Source organism: Vipera berus, assembly GCF_964194415.1.
Source record: "Vipera berus genome assembly, chromosome: 2".
Classification (NCBI taxonomy): Eukaryota; Metazoa; Chordata; class Lepidosauria; order Squamata; family Viperidae; genus Vipera; species Vipera berus.
This window is the reverse complement of record NC_138203.1, coordinates 104,354,455-104,381,432: the sequence shown is the minus strand read 5'-3', so window position 1 is coordinate 104,381,432 and position 26,978 is coordinate 104,354,455. Positions and strand designations below refer to the sequence as shown.

General features: G+C 43.1%; 2 protein-coding genes across 3 annotated transcripts in view; both read right to left on the bottom strand.

The window, feature by feature from the left end:
* Window positions 1-623: 623 nt before the first annotated feature.
* GAPDH (glyceraldehyde-3-phosphate dehydrogenase) lies at window positions 624-7,072 on the bottom strand. The gene is made up of 12 exons (XM_081320330.1): window positions 6,881-7,072; window positions 5,948-5,993; window positions 3,844-3,943; window positions 3,569-3,675; window positions 3,385-3,475; window positions 2,734-2,849; window positions 2,532-2,613; window positions 2,079-2,230; window positions 1,904-1,982; window positions 1,404-1,487; window positions 1,038-1,135; window positions 624-849 (listed from the first exon to the last, which is right to left on the bottom strand). The coding sequence occupies exons 2-12, from the start codon at window positions 5,968-5,970 to the stop codon at window positions 780-782; spliced, it is 1,002 nt and encodes a 333-aa protein (XP_081176456.1). The 5' UTR covers window positions 5,971-5,993; window positions 6,881-7,072; the 3' UTR covers window positions 624-779.
* Window positions 7,073-26,684: 19,612 nt separating this feature from the next.
* NCAPD2 (non-SMC condensin I complex subunit D2) overlaps window positions 26,685-26,978 on the bottom strand; it is a 42,549-nt gene continuing 42,255 nt past the window's right edge. For both annotated transcript variants that reach the window (XM_081321349.1, XM_081321350.1), the window contains exon 31: window positions 26,685-26,959. In XM_081321349.1, coding sequence (XP_081177475.1) covers window positions 26,877-26,959 — 83 coding nt within the window. In that variant the 3' untranslated portion in view covers window positions 26,685-26,876. The remainder of the gene's footprint in view (window positions 26,960-26,978) is intronic.

Below are 26,978 nucleotides of genomic sequence, written 5' to 3'. Positions count from 1 at the left end.
GCACTCCCTGTAATACGAGTAGCATTTGCATTTCCTAATTCCATCCATTTCTGCAGAAATGGAACAGAATTCATTTGTCATCCCATATATCCTTAGTTTAGTCCACAGTGGGAAGGAAGTTGGGGGGGGAATTGACAAGTGTTTGAGCTACAGATAAGTTTAATAAAACCACCTACTCAATGCATAGCTATCCAGGATTGTGGAAGGAACAAGTCTGCACAAGTTTAAACTATTTTTAAACGTTAGCTGAGTTTAAGCATCCAGCAGCCTATTTCCAAAGCGGGAGATCAAAACTATTCATGTAATTTTAGAGGACTTTAGCACAAAAATATTGGGTAAATTTATGCAAGTTGAAAAGCAATGCTTTTTGAAATGGATTCTAGAAGTTATAAAGGCCTGTGCCAAATATATTTGCTAATAAAGCCAAACTCCAGGATTCAAAAAAGGATTCTTCATAAATGGAATACTAGGTAAAGTAAGGCATTTTCACATGGCAGCTCTTATCCTGGGGCCCACAAATATGTTGTGGGAGTATTGTAATATGTGAGCTAGATCTTAAACTTTGGAAAGCCTCCTTTTGCATTTACAACCCCAGTCCCAATATTGCCACACAAGAGAAGAAATTGTTCAAGACAGTGATGATTTTATTAAGAGGGGAGATGTTACTGAAACATTCACGTTTCTTCCAGCCTCTCTACCTCCTCAAGAGGCAGATGGAACAAAGTGCCTCTAACTGCAAAATACAGAGCCAAGTTGTAAGAAAAAGAAAACCGTAGTCTTTACTCCTTAGATGCCATATAAACCATCAGGTCTACCACACGACTGCTGTATCCAAATTCATTATCATACCTAAGAAAGAAAAATTTCTTTTAGTCTTGAGAAAAACAGCAGAAGAAAAAGAGCGGCATGAAGCCATTGCTTGCCATCACATGCTCCCACCTCTGCTATTCTGCAGAATATTAAACATTGCACCTCCATCTCTTCCCAAATCCAATAAGCCAACTAACAGCCATCATCTACCCCTTTCCATCTCTTACCATGAGACCAGCTTGACAAAATGATCATTAAGAGCAATGCCGGCAGCTGCATCAAAGATGGAAGAGTGGGTATCGCCATTGAAATCAGAAGAGACCACCTGTGGGAGAAGAAGTAGATGTTATAATCCACAAAGATAAGCACTGAAGAGTGAAGTCTCAAATTTAAGCCTCCATGTATATTTATGAGCCAAATCAAATGAACCTAGATGGGCTGGTTGATTAAACAAAGAAAAAGCATATTTTATGACTACATACAGTCGTGTCTATAATACCTAAAAACTATTGTCAGATTTCTAATCACATTACAATTGTTGCAAAATGCTCCAATGGACCCGAGAGTTATTTTTGTATCATCAGAAAATTTACCTGGTCCTCGGTGTATCCCAGAATACCCTTCATTGGGCCTTCAGAAGCTGTCTTTATAGCTTTCTTAATATCATCATACTTTGCCTAAGAAAGCAAGTGAGGGAGAGAGGAATATTAAATAACTGAATTCTGCACCACTTTCCTATTGTGTAGCAAGCTTATGGTCAATTCATTCTCACCAATATCCGGTACTCAGACAGACAGCCTGGGCAAAAAGCATGTTCAAAATCTTGAGGACCACAAGTTCCCCACTCCTAACTTAAGTTACAAAGAATTTGATGGCAATAAATTTAGAGCAGCCTTCCCCAATCTAGCAACCCACCCTCCCATAATTGAATTTGAATAAACTCCCCCAAACATAGAAGGACTATCAGATTTGGACTGCCAAAGCATTGGTTAACCATTACATGAGTTTTCTGAATCTCTGCTGATCTAGTTTTTTGAACTCCAATCTTGTACTAGCAGTAAAGCAGGCTCAGAAATACTGTAAGAATACTCACTGGCTTTTCTAAGCGGCATGTTAAGTCCACAACAGAAACATTTGGAGTTGGGACACGGAAAGCCATTCCTGTGAGCTTCCTGTGAACGAAGGAAAAGACTCAGGCTAAGATATAAATATTCCTTGTTTTGGCCTAGGACTTGGATCAGTTGCACTTTTTGCTCAGGAAGGCTTACCCATTCAAATCAGGAATGACTTTGCCCACAGCTTTGGCTGCACCTGTGGATGCTGGGATGATATTCTGAGCTGCTCCTCTACCATCTCTCCACAGCTTCCCAGAGGGGCCATCCACAGTCTTCTGTGTGGCTGTGATGGCATGAACTGTGGTCTGGAATAGAAGAAGCAAGGTAGACCATTGTTACCACATGAAGTTGAATATTTGTTCCAAGTACCGCAGGAAGCTGTTGCACGCATGATCACCTCTCACATTTAATATTTCACCATTAAGCAACACAATTCTGAATTCTTTTACGTGTTGGAGAAAGAGAGGAACTAGCTAAGGCAGGGGGGCATCATGCGGCAGCCCCATCCACCCCAGCTCCGGCAATGCAAAAAAAGTCACGATACATCATGTCACATCACGTGACGAGTTAGACACCCGTGAGCAAAGGCCTGTGCAATTCACATACCATAAGACCTTCCACAATGCCGTAGTTGTCATGGATGACCTTGGCCAGTGGTGCCAGGCAGTTGGTAGTGCAAGAAGCATTGCTGGAAAAAAAAAAGGAAAGAAGCACTCAATGGATGGACATGGACCATTCTGGAAGATACTCTGCACCCCATGTTAATCTCGCAATACAGCTTGCTCCCCCCCTTTCTCCCTATAGTCACCTGACAACCGTCAAAGATTTTTCATATTTTTCATGATTGACACCCATCACAAACATGGGAGCATCAGCTGATGGGGCAGATATTATAACACGTTTAGCACCGCCCTTCAAGTGAGCCTATAAGGAAAAAGAGTAACATTTTACCTCCTATTTAAAACATACATATAATCCAAGACTGGATAGCAAGCAACAGTCTTAAGAATAATCTAATCACACATTGTTATGCAGATTCTTTTCACTGGATTTCTCTTTTAACATGATGGAAATGTTTGAGTGTTTTATTTTATTTATCGAATTTATTTGCCACCCATCTCATGGTTCAGATGGCTAAGCAGATAAATACTTTAAAATAGCCATGTCCAAATGCCAAAAATATTGTTTCACCACAGCGCTCCATCAATGGATCTACTTCCTCCCCAGAAGATGGGGAGTTTTGAGCATATGTATATAGCACATTAAATTCTAAAAAAAATAAAATGAAATTCTGTTGTTCAGTTGCAAAGTCATGCCCCACTCTTTACAACCCCGTGGAAATAAAATACAAAACATTTATGAATCCAGATGGCATCCCATTTTCATATCAGGATCAGAACACCTCTCTTTACAGCAGAAATTTGTACAAATGCTCCTTCCTCTTGTAACAGATACTTACGCTGGCTTTCTCTGTGGTAGTGAAAACTCCAGTTGATTCCACAACGTACTGTGCACCAGCCTCACCCCACTTAATGTTTGCAGGATCACGCCTAGCAAGGAGAGAGAAGGATCAGCTTAGACTCTGCAGGCAAGAAATAGACTACACAAGTAAGGAAAACCTGAATGGAGGGGATGTTACTCACTCTTGGAAAACAGTGATGGCATGTCCATTAATGACAAGTTTTCCATTTTCAGCTTGGACAGTGCCATGGAAGCGGCCATGAGTAGAGTCATACTTAAACATGTACACCTGAAATTAAGACACACAACATTAACTCAATGTAGTTTACTGGGACAAGTTTTTAGAATATTGAAGAGCCGTGTTATTTGTCAATATATGTTTCTATGATCAAGTGTATCTTGTTTTGCCTTAAAAAGCAGACAAACTCAGGCCCTGTGAACAACAGAGGGTTATTACCATGTAGTTGACATCAATGAATGGGTCATTGATGGCGACAATTTCGACCTTAGAATTGTTGAATGCTGCCCTGGTGACCAGACGGCCAATACGGCCAAAACTAAAGGAAGAAAAATATAAAAAACACTGTTATCTCCAGAATGGATTAAGAGAATTAATTCAGCTCAACATGTAGGGAAGAGCAGAAAAGCAGTTTGAGAAAGCATAAAGGACCACCTTTTTGGATAAGAAAACAAACAGACTGGAGTAACTGCTTAGAATTACCGAGTCAGGTGGTATATATTTAGTGGCAAAATATTAGACAAATAACAATGTCCTGCAGAAATCTGACCCATTAACATATTTGCAGTGACTATGCAAAATAAAGATGAAATTTGTACTACAAAACACTTAAGATATCTGGTACCTATTTCTGGTTTAATCCCTAAACTTTGATCTAGTTCTGGGCAGAACAAGTTAGACTTTCTGCTTTAACACTGAATATTTATTTGAGCCTTCTGGTATTTTAAATGGAGAACATCCTTACAGGGACTATGTAACTGTCTTTGAAATATACAGCTGGAGTTCCATGCTTGATTTGTTCTACTCTTAGCAAATTACAGAATTCAACTGGAGACACTCACCAGGGTTACAGAGCAATCATCTACGAATACCATAATAAAGACTGGTAGGATACAGCTCAGAAAATTTGAGTTTCTTTGCAGAGGTAAGAGGCCAATTAAAAAAGGAGGTGGGCAGGGATGCGACTCTGCCCATTACAGAAACATACTTCAGAGCCTTAAAACAGTATGTGGCTTTACAGGATCATGTGACTCCTTTGTATTTGAAACAAAGAGCATCCTTGCAGGAAACTGGATATCTTCCCTTCCCCAAACTTGTGGTCATCCTCCTTCGAAACCCACTTTTTGGAAAGGATTCCCTTCTTAAATCAGCAATTGCTCTAAAATGTTTGATGAGTGTGTGCGCTTTTAAAAGCTATGACAGATTTTCATGACTATCAAAGGAATAAATGGGAACTGAAGCTTTTACAATTTTACAGCTGTGCAAGGCTGCCTTGTGGGAAGTCTGTAAGAGTTATCTACCTAGTTAAGAATGCTTCAGGTTTTCTCACCTTTGAAATTCAAGACTAGAGGGTTTTCAGGGAAGACACCCAAAACTCTGCCCAAGAAATCATACATCCTCCCTGTCAACTTCCAAAAATCAGTTCCTGTTATTTCATTATCAGTCCTTACACTGACCCAGTATTACTTAGGCAGAACTTGAGTTGCACCTGCCCATTTGTTTTTCATAGAGAATGCTACTTGAAACTCCCTCCTTTACACTCCCCATCCTGCTATTGAAAGGTCAAACACTAACTTTAGAGCCTGTCCTCTCAGATAGCTGGAGCTGGAGTTGGGAGTTATCTGATTACAGCTACAAAGAGCAAGAAGGTCACATTCTTAATAGGCCCTACAGACTGAAAGCTATATAATCCTCCCTGCAGACATAATGAGATGCTCTACGTTTGCAGCACGCAAAGAAAGATAGGAGGGGAAAATATGTAGAATTAAAAGCGACAGAGAATAGAGAGCAAGGTGGCTTCCTGTTGGGAATGACTCAGCAATTAATGTTCAGGAAAATGAGTCAGCCCGGGGTTTCCTGGACCCATTGTGGCCGCCAGCCTTCTCCATGTGCTTCAACTAGTCCCAGAGCCATGTCGAAATAAAAAGGCCAAAGATGGCAGCCTTAAAACATTTACAGGGTGCCAGCAGAGTGGGAAAGTGTGCCAAGAAGGACACAAGCAGATTCTGTTTGAAACAGCTGCTGCAAAGGGTGTTTGTGTGTGGGGGGGGAAGGACCAGGATGACTTCTACATGTCCTTGGAGAGGAAAGGAATGCTGGGCTGGAGGCTCCCAAGATCTGCAGAGAGGCTCAGCCTGGACAGCAACATTGGCCATCCCCACCCCAGCTTCCTCCCCCCTCTATTGGCCAGAAAGTTACTCAAGCTCTCATGCGAGGGTTGCCCCTCCCCCCGGGCCCTCCCTCCCTCCCTGCCTGCCTGCCATACTCAGGCGGACGGGTTGCACGTCCGCCCCCTCCTCCTCCTCCTCCTCCTCCTACTCACCCGTTGATACCAACTTTCACCATCTTCGCCGCTGGAAAAACCGTTCCTGGAAAGAAAAACAAAGAGGACGCAAACTTCATCACCGGTTCCAGAAACTTCAAAACCTCCCACCTCCTCCACAAGATTTTTTTTTTATATAAACTATTGCGGTGCGGAGCAGATTAAACGTTTCTCATCCTTCGCCCAACTTACTTCACCCTCCCCCCCCCCGCCGCCGCCCAAGAAAACTTTTCCTTCGGAGGCGAGAGCCGCGCAAGTCTCACGCCCGGCAGACACCCGGGAGACAAATTAAGCCTCGCGGGAGGGAAAGGAAAACCCCAGACGGGCTCGGAGTCCAGGGCGGCCTGCGAGGCCTTCCACACCTGCGGGTGTTTCTGGGCGGGCGGGCGGGGGGTGGTGGTGGTGGAGGGGGCAGCTGCCTTTGCGGAAGATTTTTCTCCCCCCTGTAAAGCCTCCTCGAAACTTTTGTTCCCGTCCTGCCGGCTGACGCGAGCCGCAAACGCGCCCCCCCTGGTTCCGCGGCTGCCGCTCCCAGCCCACCCAATGCAAGATTCCGCTCCCAAGTTCCGAGTTTCGCCCGGCGCCGACTACAGTCTATAAGCCAGAGGTCTTCAAACTTGGCCCTTTTTATGACTTGTGGACTTCAACTCCCAGAATTCCTCAGCCAGGTATGCTGGCTAAGAAATTCTGGGAGTTGAAGTCCATAAGTCATAAAAGGGCCACGTTTGAAGACCCTTGCAGTATAAGCGCTCCCCGCCGGCCCCCAGCAACGCACAAAGCCGGGTCTGGCGGGGGACGGTGTCCGGCCAGCTCCCCTCGCCACCTTGTTCTTTGCCTGAACCTCTCGAGCGCCGGTTAGCGTCCCCGCCACCGCCAGGCAAAGTCGCAATACTAGGGGCTTTCCTGCCGCCGGCGGTAAAAGTGAGCGCTTACCCAAGAGGTCCTGACCTTACTCAGCTCCGCAGTGCAGTGAGGAGGTGAGAAGGCAGGCCCGCTCGGCTCTGCCCTTTATACAGCCCGGTATGATAATGACGAGGCCCGACCTCCGGGGCCAACACCGAATCAGAGCGCCAGGCGGCGGCGGAGGGGGTGGCTGCATGCAGGCCTTGTGTCGGGAGTGGAGAGCCCCGAGCCCGGCGCCATTTCCCTCCCGACCGCCCTGTTTTCCGCTCGCTTCAGAGAAAGACTCTTTGTTCTCTCCCGCCACAGTTCCTCAGCCTCACTCGGTGGCCTCCCCCAAACCCCTCAAAATGCTTGTTTGGCCTGAATCGCCATGCTAGATTGATCGCTGTGTGATTTATCAATCAGTTCGGTTTGGCACCTGCGGCTTTTTGCAATCTCAACAAAGTACTTTGGAATCCAAGTTGATTCCTAACCCTTGTATGTTTTGCCAGGCTCGGAGGCCGAATCACGTTATCCACCAGTTTCATGCAACACATTAAGCGGTAGCTTGAGTTTAACTAGTAATTAATGTAACCCACTATGAGTTAACACAGTATAGTAAGCCAAAACCATTACAGGTCTGTGAATGTGGTTTATGAAAGCTAGCATGAAAGAAATAGCATTCCTTCACGCTCTGCTTGTTCAAAGATATTCAGTGAACCATTGTTGAGAGAATGCTGGAATTAGAAAAAAACATTGTTCATGCAATAATTCCAATCCCTGCATTAGTTACGATTATAAAACAGAACCCACGTATTCAGAAGCAGTTCAATGCAGGAATCAGAATGTATCTCCCTTGCAATCTACAACACAAAAGATTCTTAGGAATGTCTGACTCTAAATAATTGTAGTAATAATGAGTCATTTTTATGAAACGTGGTGACATGTCTCATTTCCCCACCAAAATGATTTATGAAACAAAACAAGCAATGAAATAAATTATATAGATCAAATATTGTGAATGGATTCTAGCTTGCAATCTAGCAGCCAAATGTTGGAGCTTCTGGCAAAATTGCTGAACCCCAGGAAAATTTAGACTGCTTGAAAGATGCCATTGCACTGGGCATGGATGGTTAAAAACCGTTTTTTTAAGGACAATATCTCAAAACACAGAATGGCTGAATTCACACAGCCCACATCTAAGCCATAAGCCATTTTTAGAAAAGTGTTCAGGGTAAGTAAATCATATACATTTTGGCTGACCACTTTATACAGTATAAACCTGACTATCATTTATTGTTCTAGAGCTGAGCATTACGTACAGGAAAATCATGAAGGACATCAAAGTTCTGGTTCTGTAGTTTCACCAACATAATTTACTTCATTATTGGATCAACCTGCCTTGTAAACCAGCACAATTCTGTAGAAATTACTTTTACTGAGATTAGTAGGAGAAACCACAAAATTACTTCAGCTGCAGCTCTTTTCCTGTTTCTCCACCCAGCCCAAAGAGAAATGTGTGTGCCATAAATTGAAATAGTAACAGAGCCAGAGGTGAAACACAGCCTTCCAAGACGGACCATTAAAAGTTTGAAAGAACTCTTTCCCCCATCCCAAAAAAGGAATTGCCCTGGTTTTACAAATAATCAAGGCATAATGTGTTATCAGAGGGCAACTCTTATATCTCCACACTGCATTCAGGACATCTCACGAGAGGAGATATATTTTTAACTGTGCTAAAAATTACTTCTGCACAAAGCACTCTTAAAAAACAGTCCAATGCAGAAGCACTGGGTAAGTGTCCCGTGTAACTGCATAAGGGTTGCATTATTAAGCAAATTAGTGTAACAACTTGTATGGGACCATCTGTTACATTTTGTTTCATTTGTTTCCTCATATGCCTAAGGAACACTCTCAGTCATGAAATGCAAAGTTAGGGGTTTAGAAGCAAATGTGTATTTGAAAGAGCCTTTGGGAGAATAGCTCAACCTACATAAATCCTAGATATATTTATGAGTTGCAGATTAATTCTGGTCATTGCAACCTACTTCTACTCATGTTTATTCAGGACAACCCTCCCTCCCCCAACTAAGGGCTTTTCTTGGTAGTTTTCTGCATTCCTCTGACAAAGACTACTCTGCTCATTGACCCAACAATGTCCCTCCCTTCTCCAGCCTTTTCTCTACTTAAACTCAAGCAGCATGTCTAATAAGGAAAAAAAAAAACGTGAAGTTCCTCCTAGAGTCCTACTGGAGGAACGTGACAGCGGAAATCCCGCCTTCTCATCACATTGGGCCGTGCAGATCAATTCAGTCTGCAATCTTGCCACCTTTGCACAATACAATTGCAGTGGGCTACAAAGGCTGTAGATATTGCCTTAGCAGCCTCTGGCAGTCCACAGCCCAAGGAGGTATATTGCTGTGATAGAAATCACATTATGCGGGGATGCAGGCATGTTTTAAGTTAAGCAGGAGTAATTGATAGGAGTATCACTCTAGCAAATCACTAGAAATTATGCCTCAAAGCAAACAAGCAAAATCGAAGCCAAAGTTTCTCCTGGTTATACATTACTTTTTATTATATTTTTATTAAATATTTTTGAGAAAAGGAAAGAAAAATACACATAGTGAATAAACAGGGAATTTAAAAGCACTTGGTGGAGCAGTGGGCTAATGCCTCCTTAAGTAACACCAGCTGCCTGCAATTAGTGCAGGTTCGCATCCCACCAGGCTCAAGGTTGACTCAGCCTTCCATCCTTCCGAAGTAGGTAAAATGAGGACCCAGATTGTTGGGGGCAATAAGCTGACTTTGTAATAATGCCGCTTGGGGGGGCCCTGAAAGCCCTAATAAGCAGGCATATACATAGAATGAAGGCTATTGCTAAGCACATTGATTTGTGCTTGAGATTGTAAGCTGCCCTGAGTCTTCGGAGAAGGGCGGGATATAAATGGGATTAAAAAAAATAAAAAATATATATTTCATTAGTTTTAACCAAATATATTTTGAAAACTCCAGGTTGTTAACAAACAATATAGAAATATCTACAGTAATAATTTAAGGTAAAGGTAAAGGTTCCCCCGCACATGCGTGCTAGTCGTTTCCAACTCTAGGGGCCGGTGCTCATCTCCGTTTCAAAGCCGAAGAGCCAGCGCTTGTTTGAGGACGTCTCCGTGGTCATGTGGCCGGCATGACTAGACACCAAAGGCGCACGGAGCGCTGTTACCTTCCCACTGTAGTGGTCCCTATTTTTCTACTTGCATTTTTTACATGCTTTCGAACTGCTAGGTTGGCAGAAGCTGGGACGAGTAACAGGCGCTCACTCTGCTACGCGGCACTCGGGATTCGACCCGCCAAACTGCCGACCTTCTGATCGACAAGCTCAGCATCCTAACCCACTGAGCCACTGCGTCCCCTTACAGTAATAATTACCACAATATAAATTTAAAATAAGATTTAAAAAGTTACAATAAATTCTAAGCTACTAAAGATTTATTATGATTTAATAAATATTTACTGCAAGAATGTTAATATTTAGGTTAAGAAAAACCCATATTTCATATAGAGTGCAAGGTCATATATAGCGTTGTAAATTCAGTATCAGGTTTACTTTTGAAATATAAAATTGTTTTGGAGACTGAGTGGTACTTCCACCACTTTGTTTGCTATTATTCAGATCAAGTTGTATGCATGGAGTATCCTGGAAGCAGTTGTCATATGCAACACTAGTTTGAAATATTTTGTGGGGCTATAAAGTTTAGTCATATTTAATTTAAAAAATGGTGATAAATTTCTGATATGAAATGTGCACGACTAAAGGGGTTTGCAGATTAAAGATAGGAGAAACTAAGTCTCCATCTCTGTAACCCATATATGATCTGTTTGGGCCATATTATAACTTTGATCTCAAAATGGTACCCAGCTGTGTGGCAACAGCCCTGCCTGAGCTGCTCGACACCCTCTCAGGGTTGGCGGTGGAGTTTCCCAGGCTTATAGTCCTGGGTGACTTCAACCTGCCATCACTGGGAGGGTCGTCGGAGTTAGCTCGGGAGTTCATGGCCTCCATGACAGCCATGGGCCTGACCCAGGTTATTGAGGGCCCGACTCATGAGGGGGATCATACTCTCGACCTGGTGTTCCTGTCTGGACAGTGGCTGGATGATCTGGGAGGGGGCTCCCCGTCCATCACCCCTCTGTCATGGACAGATCATCACCTCCTGAGGCTGGTTTTCCGTCATGCCACCCCCCGCCGCTGGGCGGCGGAACCGACCAGGTGGTTCCGCCCCAGGCGCCTAATGGACCCGGATCGGTTCCAGAGGGCGCTTGGGCCTATACCTATCACCCTTACCCACAGCCCAGTCGATGATCTGGTGGAGGCCTGGGAAACGGCTGCCACCAGGGCACTCGACTGCGTTGTACCCATGCGACCTCTGACCCGTCGCAGATCCCGCTGGGCCCCATGGTTCTCTGTGGAGCTCCGGGAGATGAAGCGTCGGAGACGAGGTCTAGAGAGCGGTTGGAGGTCCAGCCGGTCCGAATCCGACCGATTGCAGTTAAGAACCTTTATAAGGTCTTATCTTGAGGCGATAAGGACGGCGAAGTCTAACTACTTTGCCGCCCTTATCGCGTCCGCCGATAATCGCCCGGCTGCCCTGTTTAGGGTGACTCACTCCCTCCTTAACCAGGAGGTGAGAGAGGATCCCTTGCAGGGACGAGCCGAGGAGTTTAGTCATCATCTGGCGGACAAAATCGCTTGGATCCGGACCGGCTTGGACTCTGACTGGGCAGAGTCTGAGGTGGAGGAATCAGGCGGTCTTGAGCACGTTATCTGGACTGAGTTCGACCCTGTTTCCCCTGATGATGTGGACAGGATCATGGGGAGACTGAGCACCACCACCTGTTTGTTGGATCCGTGCCCCTCCTGGCTAGCTTATGCGGCTCGGGAGGGAACACGAGGCTGGTTCCATGCAGTAATAACTGCTTCCTTGAAGGAGGGTGTCTTTCCTGCCGCCTTGAAGGAGGCGGTGGTGAGACCCCTTCTCAAGAAGCCTGCTTTGGACCCGGCTGCTTTAAACAACTATCGTCCAGTCTCCAACCTTCGCTTTCTGGCGAAGGTTGTTGAGAGTGTGGTGGCGCACCAGCTCCCTCTGTTCCTGGAGGAAACTGATTATCTGGACCCGTACCAATCGGGCTTCAGGCCCGGACACAGCACGGAGACGGCATTGGTCGCGCTGGTGAATGATCTCTGGAGGGCCAGGGCCAGGGGTTGTTCCTCTGTCCTGGTCCTATTAGATCTCTCAGCGGCGTTCGATACCATCGACCATGGTATCTTGCTGCGGCGTCTCAGGGGGCTGGGAGTGGGAGGCACCGTTTTACGGTGGTTCTCCTCCTACCTCCAGGGCCGCTCGCAGTCGGTGTTGACAGGAGGGCAGAGATCCGCCCCGAGGTCTCTCATTTGTGGAGTTCCTCAGGGGTCGGTTCTCTCACCCCTCCTGTTCAACATCTATATGAAGCCGCTGGGCGAGATCATTCGTGGTTTTGGGGTGGGGTATCACCAGTACGCTGATGATACCCAACTTTTTCTTTCCACCCCGAACCAACCCAGTGATGCCCTCTCCGTGATGTCCCGGTGCCTGGAGGCAGTTCAGGTCTGGATGGGGAGAAACAGGCTTCGTCTCAATCCCGCCAAGACTGAGTGGCTGTGCATATCGGCATCTCGGGTTAACCAAGTTATTCCATCCTTAATGATGGGGGGTGAGGTGTTACCCCCCGTTGATAGGGCTTGCAACCTGGGCGTCCTCCTGGATTCACGGCTCAATTTTGAAGACCATATAGGAGCCGTGACCAGGGGGGCTTTTGCACAGGTTCGCCTGGTGCGCCAGTTGCGTCCCTATCTGGACCGAGACGCCCTACGCACAGTTACTCATGCGCTTGTGACCTCCCGTTTGGACTACTGTAACGCTCTCTACATGGGGCTGCCCTTGAAGACCACACGGAGGCTTCAACTGGTGCAGAATGCGGCCGCGCGAGTTGTAATGGGGGTCTCCCGATACTCCCATGTAACACCTCTACTCCGCGAGCTGCATTGGCTTCCGGTTGCCCTCCGGGTGAAATTCAAGGTGCTGGTTATTACCTATAAAGCCCTACATGGCCTGGGTCCGGGTTATTTGAGGGAACACCTGCTGCCGGCATCAAATGCCCTTCGCCCAGTGCGCTCCCACAGGGAGGGTCTGCTCAGGGTTCCGCCGGTGAGAGATTGCCGGCGGGTGACACCCAGGGATAGGGCCTTCTCAGTGGGTGCGCCTGCCCTCTGGAACCAGCTGCCGGTGGAGCTGAGAACTGCCCCCGACCTCCGATCATTCCGCCGGGGCCTGAAGACCTGGCTCTTTGAGCTCTCGGGCCCAGGCTGAGGAGAAATTTTTAATTGGGGTTTTAATTGTGTACAGGGTCAATTTAATATTTTTTAATTCGGTTTTAACTTTTGTATGTTGGATTTTTTAATTCCCTGTAAACCGCCCTGAGTCCTCAGGGAAAGGGCGGTATATAAATGTAACTAAATAAATAAATAAATAAATACTTAGCAGTTCTCAGGGGTGGGGTGGGGGAATCAAATGTGATTCATCTCCAACTGGACTATTTACTTACCCTCTGGATACTTGGATAAATGTCTGCACTGCAGATCAGATGTCATCTTAACTGTATAAGGATTAAGTTATTTGATGCTTATTGAGACCAATGAGCATTGACAAAATGTGAAATGGTACATTTTAGACTTGGGACCTTTAAGATACACAGAGATAATGTTGTTCAGTGTTTATATATTTTGTGTGGATGCAGTGATGCCTATGTTAATAGATCTGAACCATATATAACCCCTCTTTAAAGACTAAAAGAGTACTTCACTTGAAAATAATCATGCAGTAATGATTTTGCTCAGTATTGTCATTTGATAATTCTAAATCATCAAATTTATCATTAAAAATAGATCAAACCTGTTAGCAAGAATTAAGGCCTTCATTTTTAAAATTTCCAGCCGCATATTATCCAGTTAATTTCTTACTTATGTGCTTATACGGGATATATAGGATTCTGAGCAATAGGTGGATAAGATTAAAGGTCTTTTAAAAAAATATTATTTGAATAGTTTAGCCATAATAATGGAAACTCAATTATTGCTTGTGCTACATGGAAAATGGAGAGAAAATAACTGAGGAGCTGCTGAGTAGAGGCAGGTGGAGGGTAGATTCCAAGGGATTCTGAAGAAAGCTTATCTGGCTCAGGAGGTAAGTTGATTCCTATCACCCAACCAGTATTCCCTGTATTACAGAACAACCAAGAACCTAAGTTTAGCCCTGGCTGAGTTTATAACCTTTATCAAAAGGTCAAACAGCTAGTTTATGATTTAATGCTCACAAAATGCAAAGAGCTTGGTGGTCCCTATTACCATAATCTACATAGGATCATTTCCTGCATTGGAAATGTCTAAATGACCAAGGACACAACTTGTCTCCAGTCTATGTACAGGTGAAACTCGAAAAATTAGAATATCGTGCAAAAGTTCATTTATATCAGTAATGCAATTAAAAGGGGAAACTAATATATGAGATAGACTCATTACATGCAAAGCAAGATAGTTCAAGCCGTGATTTGTCATAATTGTGATCATTATGGCGTACATGCAATCAATCTAGATCTTATCTTGTGGCAATGAGGGTGGCAAAGCGCGCTTACTTCACAAAGCGCGCTTACTTCACATTGCGTCCGCAGATAACCGCCCGGCCGCCCTGTTCAGAGTGGTCCGCTCCCTTTTAAGTCAAGAAACGGGAGAGGACCCCCTACATAGACGGGCTGAGGAATTTAGTAAATATCTGGTGGACAAAATTGCTCAGATTCGGGCTGGTCTGGACTCTGACTGGGCAGTATCTGACGAGAGGAAAACGATGAGTTTGGCCGAGAACATTTGGGAAGAGTTTGATCCTGTGACTCCGAATGAAGTGGACAAGATCATGGGGAAACTAAGTGCCGCCACATGTTTGTTGGACCCGTGTCCCTCCTGGCTAGTCTATGCATCTCGGGAGGTTACACGAGGCTGGCTCCTAGCAGTTATCAATGCCTCACTGAGTGAAGGGTACTTCCCTGCCGCCTTGAAAGAGGCGGTGGTAAGGCCCCTCCTTAAGAAACCTGCATTGGATCCAGCTATTTTAAACAACTTCCGTCCTGTCTCCAACCTTCGCTTTCTTGCGAAGGTCGTTGAGAGCGTGGTGGCACGACAGCTCCCTTTGATCCTGGAGGAAGCTGAGTATCTGGATCCGTACCAATCGGGTTTCAGACCCGGGTATAGCACGGAGACGGCATTGGTCGCACTGGTGAATGATCTCTGGCAGGCCCGAGATAGAGGTTATTCCTCTGTCCTGGTCCTATTAGATCTCTCAGCGGCTTTTGATACCATCGACCATGGTATCTTACTGCGTCGTCTTGAGGGGTTGGGAGTGAGAGGCACCGTTCTGTGGTGGTTCTCCTCCTACCTCTCGGACCGTTCGCAGACGGTGTTAGCAGGGGGGCAGAGGTCAAGCCCTAGGCCCCTTAGTTGTGGAGTGCCTCAGGGATCGGTGCTCTCGCCCCTCCTGTTCAACATCTATATGAAGCCGCTGGGAGAGATCATCCATGGCTTCGGGGTGAAATATCATCAATATGCTGATGATACCCAGCTTTTCATCTCCACCCCGAACCAACCCAGTGATGCCCTCGATGTGATGTCCCGTTGCCTGGAAGCGGTACAGATTTGGATGGGAAAGAACAGGCTTCGACTCAACCCGGCCAAGACTGAGTGGCTCTACATACCGTCATCTCGTTTAGTCCAAGAGGTTCCATCTTTGACTATAGGAGGAGAGATGTTACCTCCCATTGATAGAGCACGCAATCTGGGCGTCCTCCTAGATTCACGACTCAGTTTTGAAGATCATATTGGAGTCGTGGCTAGGGGGGCATTTGCCCAGATTCGCCTAATATACCAATTGCGCCCCTTTCTGGACCGAGATGCCCTACGTACAGTCACCCATGCACTCGTTACCTCCCGTATAGACTACTGTAATGCTCTCTACATGGGGCTGCCCTTGAAGACCACCCGGAGGCTTCAACTGGTGCAGAGTGCAGCTGCACGGGTAGTGATGGGAGCACCCTGATACTCCCATATTACACCCCTCCTGCGTGAGCTGCATTGGCTACCGGTTGCCCTCCGGGTGAGATTTAAGGTGCTGGTACTTACCTTTAAAGCCCTACATGGCTTAGGCCCGGGATACTTGCAGGACCATCTGCTGCCGGGAATGAATTCCCATCGCCCAGTACGCTCACACAGAGAAGGCCTCCTCAGGGTACCGTCAGCTAGGCAATGTCGGCTGGCGACCCCCAGGGGGAGGGCCTTCTCTGTGGGAGCGCCAGTCCTATGGAATCAGCTCCTCCCTGAGCTTCGGATGGCCCAAAATCTCCAGTCCTTTCACTGCGGCCTCGAAACACTCCTTTTCCACCTGGCTGACCTGGACTAATTATATTTACAATTTTAAATTTATTTTTAATTTTTAACTTTAATTTATTGCACAGATGATTTTAATTTTATTTTTATCTTAATTTCTGTACTTATTATATGTTTTGTTGTTAGCCGCCCTGAGTCCTTCGGGAGATAGGGCGGGATATAAATCCCATTAATAAATAAATAAATAAATAAATAAATAAATAAATAAATAAATAAATAAAACAAGAAGTGTACATAGAACAATATCGGACCTCTGAAAAGTATAAGCGTGCATATGTACTCAGTACTTGGTTTGGGCCTCTTTTGCAGCAATTACTGCCTCAATGCGGCGTGGCATGGAAGCTATCAGCCTGTGGCACTGCTGAGGTGTTATGGAAGACCAGGATGCTTCAATAGCGGCCTTCAGCTCTTCTGCATTGTTCGGTCTCATGTCTCTCATCTTTCTCTTGGCAATGCCCCATAGATTCTCTATGGGGTTCAGGTCAGGCGGGTTTGCTGGCCAATCAAGCACAGTAATCCCACGGTCATTGAACCAGGTTTTGGTGCTTTTGGCAGTGTGGGCAGGTGCCAGGTCCTGCTGGAATATGAAGTCAGCATCCCCATAAAGCTCGTCTGCGGAAGGAAGCATGAAGTGTTCCAAAATCTCCTGGTAGACGGCTGCGTTGATCCTGGACTTAATGAAGCACAGTGGACCAACACCAGCAGATGACATGGCTCCCCAAATCAACACAGACTGTGGAAACTTCACACTGGACTTCAAGCATCTTGCAGTGTGTGCCTCTCCATTCTTCCTCCAGACTCTGGGTCCTTGGTTTCCAAATGAGATGCAAAAGTTGCTCTCATCAGAAAAGAGGACTTTGGACCACTGAGCAACAGACCAGGTCTGTTTTTCTTTAGCCCAGGTAAGACGTTGTTTGTTGTTCAGGAGCGGCTTGACAAGAGGAATACGACAACTGAAGCCCATGTCCAGTATCCGTCTGTGTGTGGTGGCTCTTGATGCACTGACTCCAGCCTCAGTCCACTCCTTGTGAAAGTCCCCAACACTTTGGAATGGCCTTTTCCTGACAATCCTCTCCAGGCTGCGGTCATCCCTGCTGCTTGTGCACCTTTTTCTTCCCTTCCACATAACTTTATATTAATGTGCTTTGATACAGCACTTTGGGAACATCCAACTTCTTTTGCAATTACCTTTTGAGGCTTTCCCTCCTTATGGAGGGTGTCAATGATGGTTTTCTGCACAACTGTCAGGTCAGCAGTCTTCTCCATGATTGTGATTCCTACTGAACCAGACTGAAAGACCATTTAAAGGCTCAGGAACCCTTTGCAGGTGTTATGGCTTAATTAGCTGATTAGAGTGGGACACTTTGAGCCTAGAATATTGCACATTTTCACAATATTCTAATTTACTGCGATTGTGGATTTGGGGTTTTCATGAGCTGTAAGCCATAATCATCACAATTATGACAAATCACTGCTTGAACTATCTTGCTTTCCATGTAATGAGTCTATCTCATATATTAGTTTCCCCTTTTAAGTAGCATTACTGAAATAAATGAACTTTTGCACGATATTCTAATTTTTCGAGTTTCACCTATATATGTACTGTGTGGCCTATCAAGGGATTTTTCTCAAAAGGGGACCCAAGGAACTTTTTTAGATTGCATTCAGCCTCCTACAATAGAAAGGGCATGAAGAATTCACTTTGAGGCTTTGGGAGCATTTACACAATCACTGCATTTTGTTTGATGAGCAAACAGTTGCCAGCGAGGACTCTGTGCAGGGGCAGAGGACAACTAACAGAGGAACATCAAATGTTAGTATTCCATTGTTTATGCTGTCACTAGCATTAGAAAACTAACTTATATTTTTGTGATAGAACTACCAGGAAGTGAATACACTGAAGGGGACAAAAATAAAGGGTAAAATCTCCTTTGGGTTGAATTTCACCCATTGATGAAGAATATAATGTAAAAAAGCTTTAGACATAATCAAATGATTGGTCAGTTCATTGATCACTGCATCCTAAGTGACCTGAATGACAGACAGAGGCTTTCCCTAGGACTTTGGCAGATTTCCCTAGGCTTGGCATATGCCGCTTAGAGTCTGCAATTTTACATGATCAAATTGATTGAATAAACACTTTTCTGGCTTGAAAGATAAATATAAACAATTTATCTTACAGCGCAAATGTGTTTGCTTGTTTGTTTCTTTGCTTAAAACATTTACATAGCCATCCATCTTCAAGCAATTCTGGGCGGCTCCCAATCAAGAGTTAAAACAACATATAAAATCATACTAAAACTATAAAATTGAACAGGTTGAAACCTTAAAAGCAACAAAGATCTGGTGCCAAATCAACCTTCTAATGTGCAGTTATCTAATCTTGGGGTGGGGTGGGGGAGCCAGGTCTTCAAAGCTTTATAATAGAACAAGCTGGGAGTAGAGTGCTCCATAGGATAGGCTGCCAGATGACAATATTTCTGTCTGACCTGGTAGGATGGGTAGATGCCTTAGGGAAAAGCAGTTTCACAGATAAAGACTAGAAGACTTCCAATGTTCCTTCCAGCCCTGTGATTCTATGGTCTTATAAAAGGGGGGCCTTTGCCCAGGTTCACCTGGTGCGCCAGTTGCGACCCTATCTAGACCGGGATGCCTTGCGTACAGTCACTCATGCGCTCGTGACTTCTCGTCTAGACTACTGTAATGCTCTCTACATGGGGCTGCCCTTGAAGTCCACTCGGAGGCTCCAACTGGTGCAAAATGCAGCCGCGCGAGTTGTGCGGGGGGGTCTCCCGATACTCCCATGCTACACCTTTGCTCTGCGAGCTGCATTGGCTGCCGGTTGCCCTCCAGGTGAGATTCAAGGTGTTAGTAATGACTTACAAAGCCCTACATGGCATGGGTCCGGATTACCTACGGCAACACCTGCGGCCGGCGTCAACTTCCCTCCGTCCAGTGCGCTCCCACAGAGAGGGCCTCCTCAGGGTGCCTCCGATCAAGGAATGCCGATTGGTGGCCCCCAGGGGGAGAGCGTTCTCTGTGGGTGCGCCAGACCTATGGAACCGCTTGCCGGTTGAGCTCCGGACGGCCCCCGACCTTCGCTCCTTCCGGCGCGACTTAAAAACATATCTATTTGAGCAGTTCTGACCTGGTCTGATGGGTTAGGGTCGGGGTTTTAATATGTTTTAATACTGTTTTAAACTGGGCTAAATATTTAATCGTCTTTTAACTTTTGTATTCCGCTTTTTTATATTTATTGCCCTGTACACCGCCCTGAGTCCTTCAGGAGAAGGGCGGTATAAAAATATAATAAAATAAAATAAATAAATAAATAAATAAAATGGTCCTGTGCCATATACTGAGTCTGGCCATTCGCCTTCCTTCAGTATTTCCCGTTACAAATCTAATACATAACAAGGGTTATAATTAAATCATATCTGAAGTTTATTTATTTATAAAAATTTATACGGCCACCCAACAATGTGACTGACTTGATAGATGGGTAAAAATGCCAAATCCAGCCTAAATATTTGGCTAATTGTGTGACAAACCATAATAATTAAGGTGTTAATAATGATTAATATCTTCAGTCTGTAGATACCTAGTTGGAATGTGGGCTGGACTCGAGCAGAACTAAAAACCCTGGATAGGAAGATCAGAAAAAGAATGACAATGATTCATACTCTTTATTCATGCACTGACATTGACAAACCATACTTGCTGAAGAAAATAAGTGGGCATGGAATGTTGTATGTACAGTATACTACATAGTAGAGAAAAAAAAGAACATTGGAAGGATATCTGAATGACGGTGAAGACGTTCCACTGATGCCAGTAACCCATGAAGGCTTACTGAATGCTGGAGAGGCTAAATTTGCCTACAAGAAAGACCAAATAACCAGAAAAAAGGGACCTCCGATCCCTTAGCTCTGGACTGTGACTCCCACCCCATTCTACTAAGCAAAGCAGAATATGTCTGTCTCCCTTGCCATCTCCCTGGTAAGTGTCCCAGGATTAGCTACGTGCAACACCCACAATGTTAGGAGTCTCGCTTGTATCATCACCAAGGGCCTGAATGCCATCTCACAAGCCTTGGCTGGCCGGCCGGCTGGCCTGAATCACAAACTCAGACAAGTTTGTGAAGCCACACTGGAAAATAGAGCTGCCGCTGTGACTATCTGTTCCTAAGGCACAACCATGGATGTGAGGCATTCAAAGGAATGTGTTGCTTCAACTTCTCCAAGAATTCCCTGTTAATTGAGGGAGACATCCAAAATTAAAAACCCTAGTTTAGCAGATATTGTGACCCTGGAAAGTGTGCAAAGAAGAGCAACAAAAATGATAGAGGGTCTGGTGTTTAGGTCGTATGATGAACGGTTGAGGGAGCTAGATATGACTAGCGTATTGGAGAGGATTGTGGAGGACATGATCATTGTCTTCCAGTACTGTCACAGAGAAGAGGGGATTGACTTATTTTCCAAAGCATCAGAGGGAAATAATGGGTGGAAGCTTGTTAAAGAGAGAAGTAAAGACAAATTTTCTGACAGTGAAATCAACCAATAGAATAGCTTGCTTTCGAGATTATGGGTACTCCATTACTAGAGATTTTAAAAAATAGACTGGACAACCATTTGACTGGGATGAAATAAGTTCCTGCCTTGAGCAGGGGGTTGGACTAGAAGATCTCCAATGTCCCTTCCAAACCTATGATTCTAGGTTCTACATTATTTCTTAAAAGTGAGCAGAATTGGGGCCAGCTGCACCTTATTGTAAACTGCTGCCTGTAAAGCTACTAAAAGCAATGGGAAACATCGGTTGATATTCCTATTTTCATAATGCTACAGATGTATCTTTGAGAGATCAAAGAAAACTAGCAGCAACAACAATTTGTGTCAAGATGAATTCCTGGTCATTATGTGGACACAGTATCTATTCTTCAGCAACAATAGGAATGTGAATTTATAGTTTTGATCAATCTCACTAAGATATGGTTGATTTTGCTGCCATCTGCTGCATGTCAGATCTAATAGCTTTTACCATTAAAATAATTTAAAGTTTGTGGTATTATGAACTAAAATGATAATTGAATTTGTGTGACCTCCATAAATAAAAACGATGACTGATTTTGAAGTTGAACAAGAAATAAAACAAGCTACTTACTCTTAATAATTAAATTTTAACCATCCTTATTGCTTATTTCTAAATATTTTATTTAAAAAGTTGGGAAATTCTATCATTGTTTCAATTATATCAAATCAATCCAATTTCAAGTCATATTGCTTCTTTTTCAGAAGTTATATTTTCGAGCTAGCTGCTCTAGCTTTTCATTCCATCTTTTTTAAGAGTTGATATTTGCTGTTTATAGTGGCAAATGCAAGAAATCTTGATTTTGTACAGGCAGAAAGGGAGAAAGTTCTGAGGGGAGCTTTGGGTGCCCAAGCCTTTAGGAGTTGTAGGTACAAAGCTGGAGCTCTGCTGCTCTGGGCTTTCCTCCTTGTTTGCTTGGAGAGAGGCTGATAGCCACTGCACAAGCTGAAGGAGAGTAAGTTGCGGCTTTGATCCTCATTGACATGCACAACCCGTTCAGATTTGCTCATGACTCTTTTAGGAAAACACACACTTTGAGAACCCTTGATGTGAGGAAAGTACAAAATAGATTGAACATTTTTAATATCAACCAGAAACCTAGAAATAAATAAGCCACATGTAAATATGTAGTTCTTACAGCAAGGTGTACTTTAACATTTGTATACCTATACCAATATCAAGCCAAATTGTGTGTGTGTGCGCGTGCGTGCTGCTTTGAGCCTCTTTAATATAATTTAAGGTCAGCCGCATCATTAATGCAGGATATATATATATATATATATATATATATATATATATATATATATATAATCTCAGAAGGTCGGCAGTTTGGCAGGTCGAATCCCGAGTGCCGTGTAACAGAGTGAGCCCCTGTTACTCGTCCCAGCTTCTGCCAACCTAGCAGTTCGAAAGCACGTAAAAATGCAAGTAGAAAAATAGGGACCACTACGGTGGGAAGGTAACAGCGTTCCGTGCGCCTTTGGCGTCTAGTCATGCCGGCCACATGACCACGGAGACATCCTCAGACAAGCGCTGGCTCTTCGGCTTTGAAACGGAGATGAGCACCGGCCCCTAGAGTTGGAAACGACTAGCAAGCATGTGCGGGGGAACCTTTACCTTTATATATATAAATAAATAAATATCTGTGTGTGTGTGTGTGTGTGTGTGTGTGTGTGTAAAATCACAATAAAAATACAAATGATAACTAAAACTAAAAGATGGGAAGGAAAGAGGCAGAATGCACAGGGGAGGGAGGTGAGAGCTGCTATGAGTTTAATCAATCACCTCCACTGCGGTTCTCTCCCATCTGGGCCACAAGCCAGCTTGGCAGAGCCAGGTCTTCAGGCTCTTCTGAAAGGTCAAGAGGGTGACAGCCAATCTCTCCTCAGGGGGCAAAGATGTTTCAAAGGGCTGGGATTTTTACCACTTTTTTTTTGTTAATAAGTTTTTTTGGGGGTGTGGGGGTGTCACATCTAGTTTATTTAATCACCATAAGGTATCTGGTTTTTTTCCCCCTTTCACTTTGCAATCACATTTATATTTGTTTCCCTATTGGTTTTATGTTTATATATCAGTATTAGAAATTTAAGTCCCCAAATAGAGATTGTGGACTGATTTCATTATTCAAGTACTTCTATATTGTTTGTGTCAAGTTAGTCACATCTACATGAATTGGGGAAGAATCGTGAAGTCCTGTCACCAAATTCTAAAAAGTTCTGCCCATCTCAAGTATGTAATAAAAGTGCACAAGCAGCTGTTCTGGGAAAGCAATTTTTTTTTAAAAAATTGTAACCTTTGTTTAAGCAAAGCCAGAGAGAGTATTTTTACCTGGCTTTGCTGATATAAACACTTTTGAAGGTTATTCTCAGAATTGTTTAGTACACATGGGGTGAAGTTTGGACTAGGGTTAGGATTAGGGAAATGCAGGTTTAATTCCATTCAGATTAGATGACTTCTCATCTAAGTTTACCTCAAGGGTTGTTGTATAACATAAAGTGCAGGGAAATCCCTGCGAAAGCCACCTTGAGATCATGAGCAAAAATGGAATATATCCCCCCCCTACCTGCAAAATAGGTATCTTGTAATTTTGTGGTACAAATGAACTAATGAGAAAAAGAAAGTTGGAAACCAATTTGGAACCTTCCCCCTTTTGTTTGCTATCTGTCTTGTTCGGGGCCCTTTTCCTTCCTTGATTTCCTTTCCCTTTGTTTTGGGGTTAGCTGAATGGCGCTAAGTGCTCTTGCTTGAAACAACTTCTTCCTGTGACAATTGTTCCCCCAAAGTTAAGCACTTTCCTTCCACATGCTCTGCCTTCTGTTTTTATTTATAGGTTCTTCTGAGGTATAATTTTTGGGAAATAATGCAGTTTCCCATGGTTAGGAAATTATTATTATTATTATTAATTTTATTTGTATACCGCCCTTCTCCCGAAGGACTCAGGGCGGTGAACAGGGCAATACATATTAAAAACAAGATACAAAAATTAAAAACGATTAAACAAAATGCCCACGAATAAGTTAAAACACATGAAAAAAGTAGGGTAAAAACACATTAATAAAACCCAACCCCATCCCATCAGGCCAGGCCAGCTTGTTCGAAAAGGTAGGTTTTGAGATCGCGCTACTTTGAGATAAACAAATTTCAGAGGGTTGGGCACTTCCAGGCCAAAAGATTCTTGCTTTCTTTTGACGGAGTAAAATAAATGTTTGACTGTATTTTTAAATTTAGCAAGCCACTGGGTGAATCCATATTAAGTAAATGCAGCAAATCTGATATTTTGATTTGAATTTATTTTCCCTATCATTTTAACTGTTAATTTTCCCTGTTTAAAGTTTGTTTAAAAGTTTGCAAAGTTAAATATTGTACAGATGCTTATTATCAGCGGCATCAAGGCTAGTTCTGGATTTAGTCCAGTACTTACCTTCTGTACTTAGACTATTAATATGTGAATGCAATGAAAATCTTAAGTGCATTCTTCAGCTCTCTGAATTTTGTTCTAGGTTGTATAGTTCCAATTTAAAAACAGCCAAGTTTGTTTTTAGAGAATGTGAGACTAATTTGTGACTTCAAGAAACTGTCACTAAAATTAAACCTATGAAACTGCGGAAGGTTGTTGGCTCAGATTTGTCAGTTTGGCAAAAAATATTTAGTTTTAATTTTGATATAATATCTTACCAATCTTTAAGTTTTTATTTTTTTTATTTTATTTTAATTCCATTTATATCCCGCCCTTCTCCGAAGACTCAGGGCGGCTTACAAGCTTAGCAGTAAGTAAAGATTTTGAATTATTTGGGGTTTCTCTAAAGTTCCATATTTCAGACTGAAACAATTTATTCAATCCCTAAATCACAAGGGATTGTGCAAAGGTGTGCTTTCCCTTTATTTTTAATCTAGCTTTAGAACTACCCGCTGTATTATTTGATTCTAAATTCTGAAATGATTGAAGTACAGTAATGTGAATATTTTGTAGATCAAACATTATTTTCCTAACCTCATTTTTATTACTTTGTGTTTGGTATTTTCTATAGTCATTGTCTAAATTGCAGCAAATCATTCCCAATACTCCTGTAGGAACAATTCTGTTTACTGTTCAAGATAATTGTGATAAAAATGAATTTAAAGTTGATTAACATTTTAAGAAATCTTCCTATTTTAATGTCACTATTTTAAATGAATGTGTATTAAATACTTGGCAAAAGAATCCTGCAAAACTTTATTTCACAAATTGTTTACTTATTAGGAAAAATACATTATAATTTTCCATACCTTGGGACATTTATTTTAGCTTTGGAATAAGGAACTTCAAAATGCAGCTCGCCTTTTGGCTTGGCCTGATATAACCCCACGCTAATCCGTGTTTGTACAGGAATAATTTTCTGTACCTGCACTTAATGAAGTAACATAAATATGGAAATATTGGGCTATAGATTTTGACACTTTCACTTATTCTGTAAAATTGTGAAGCTAGCAGAAAAGAACAGCAAGGAGGAATAAGTGACTAGGGAGGGTGTAGTGAGGGACCCCTGATGCCTGCAGATTTTGGGAGAAAATTCCCTACTTTATATCCAGAGAATCAAACCATAGATGCGTTCAACACTTGTGGCCATTCAAACTGAATGGAAGTTTCTAGCTATAAAACAATTGTATATTGTAATGAAGTTGCCATAATATGAACCATGAAGAGACAAGAAAAATAGTATGTTGTAGTATCTCTATCACCTGATTTTAAATTTGTTTTAAATTTGTTTTATTATTTTGTGGTTGTGCTGATGCATCCATTTTTGGACCCCCATTCAGTGAATTTTGGATACAGTGGGCAGCATTTAGTTCAGACTTCATGCTCAAATAATGGACAAAGTCTGGACAATTGACACAAGTATAGTAGTTTACAGGTGTTTATATAAAAATGATGTAAATTCAACTGTAACATTATTTCTCCCCCGTTAGTCTGCAAAAATCAAGATTTTATTGATTTTTCAATTGCTCATTAGGGTCTCCCAACCCTGGCAACTTTTTAAGATGTGCGGATTTCAACTCCCAGAATTCCCCAGCCAGCTGGGAATTTAAAGTCCATGCATCTTAAAGTTGCCAAGGTTAGGAAGCCCTGTTTTAGATAGGCAAAGCCAACTAGAACTTAAACAGCCATCTGTTGCTTCTCCAGTCCAGGTCATTTAGGGAGCCTTTCATCTGGAAACTGAATCTCTTCTACAGGTTGAACTCTACTCCTGTTCAAATGCAGATGTGCTGTTTGTGAGAGAACATTTCTCTTCTTTTTCTTTTAAACTCAGATCAAACCAAAGTTCTAAATTTGTATTTGTTTTTATTTTTCATTACTGCTTTTGTTGACTGATTCCTGTGTGATGGCTATATAGATGGCTTCAAATTTGTTTGAACTCAGCACTAATTACCATGAACTCTTATTTTAAAAAGCTCTTTTCCACACTGTATTTTAAATTTTGTGCCTTATTTAACTTAAATTTTCCTTTATTTTGTTTCCCAATTTGGTTACTTAGTTCCATTAAAAAAAGCATTCTGCTTACTGTACTCCCTTAAAAGAACATTCCGATTCTGTCCTTTATGTATGCTAATGCATCTCTTTAACTAATGTAAGCATGGAAACAGGCTTGTATTATATCAAGGTACATTTTTGTGGTTCTCAAACATCTCCTAGTTAATATGAATACGTAGGAATTTCAGTCATGCTCCTAAGACATAATACAAAAGTAATAATAATAATCAGAACATGTATTTATTGAAAGGCATATTTTAATCTATCAACCATGTGAGTAAGAAATTGTCACGATGCCAAGCCTTGAAATCTAAAATAAACCTCTCGTGTAACTTTACCAAAAATAAAAAAGGGACCCAGTTCATTCTGAAATCTTGGAAACTTTTGTTCCCGTTAACCAACAGAATCAACAAAAAGGCAGGTAATCATCGAGAGCGGTGAGATGATAAACGAGAAATGGGAGTTGTTTTGCTGGGGGTCTCCTCCGCTTTCAATTCAGCATCAAGGTCTGAAAGAAGCAAGAAATG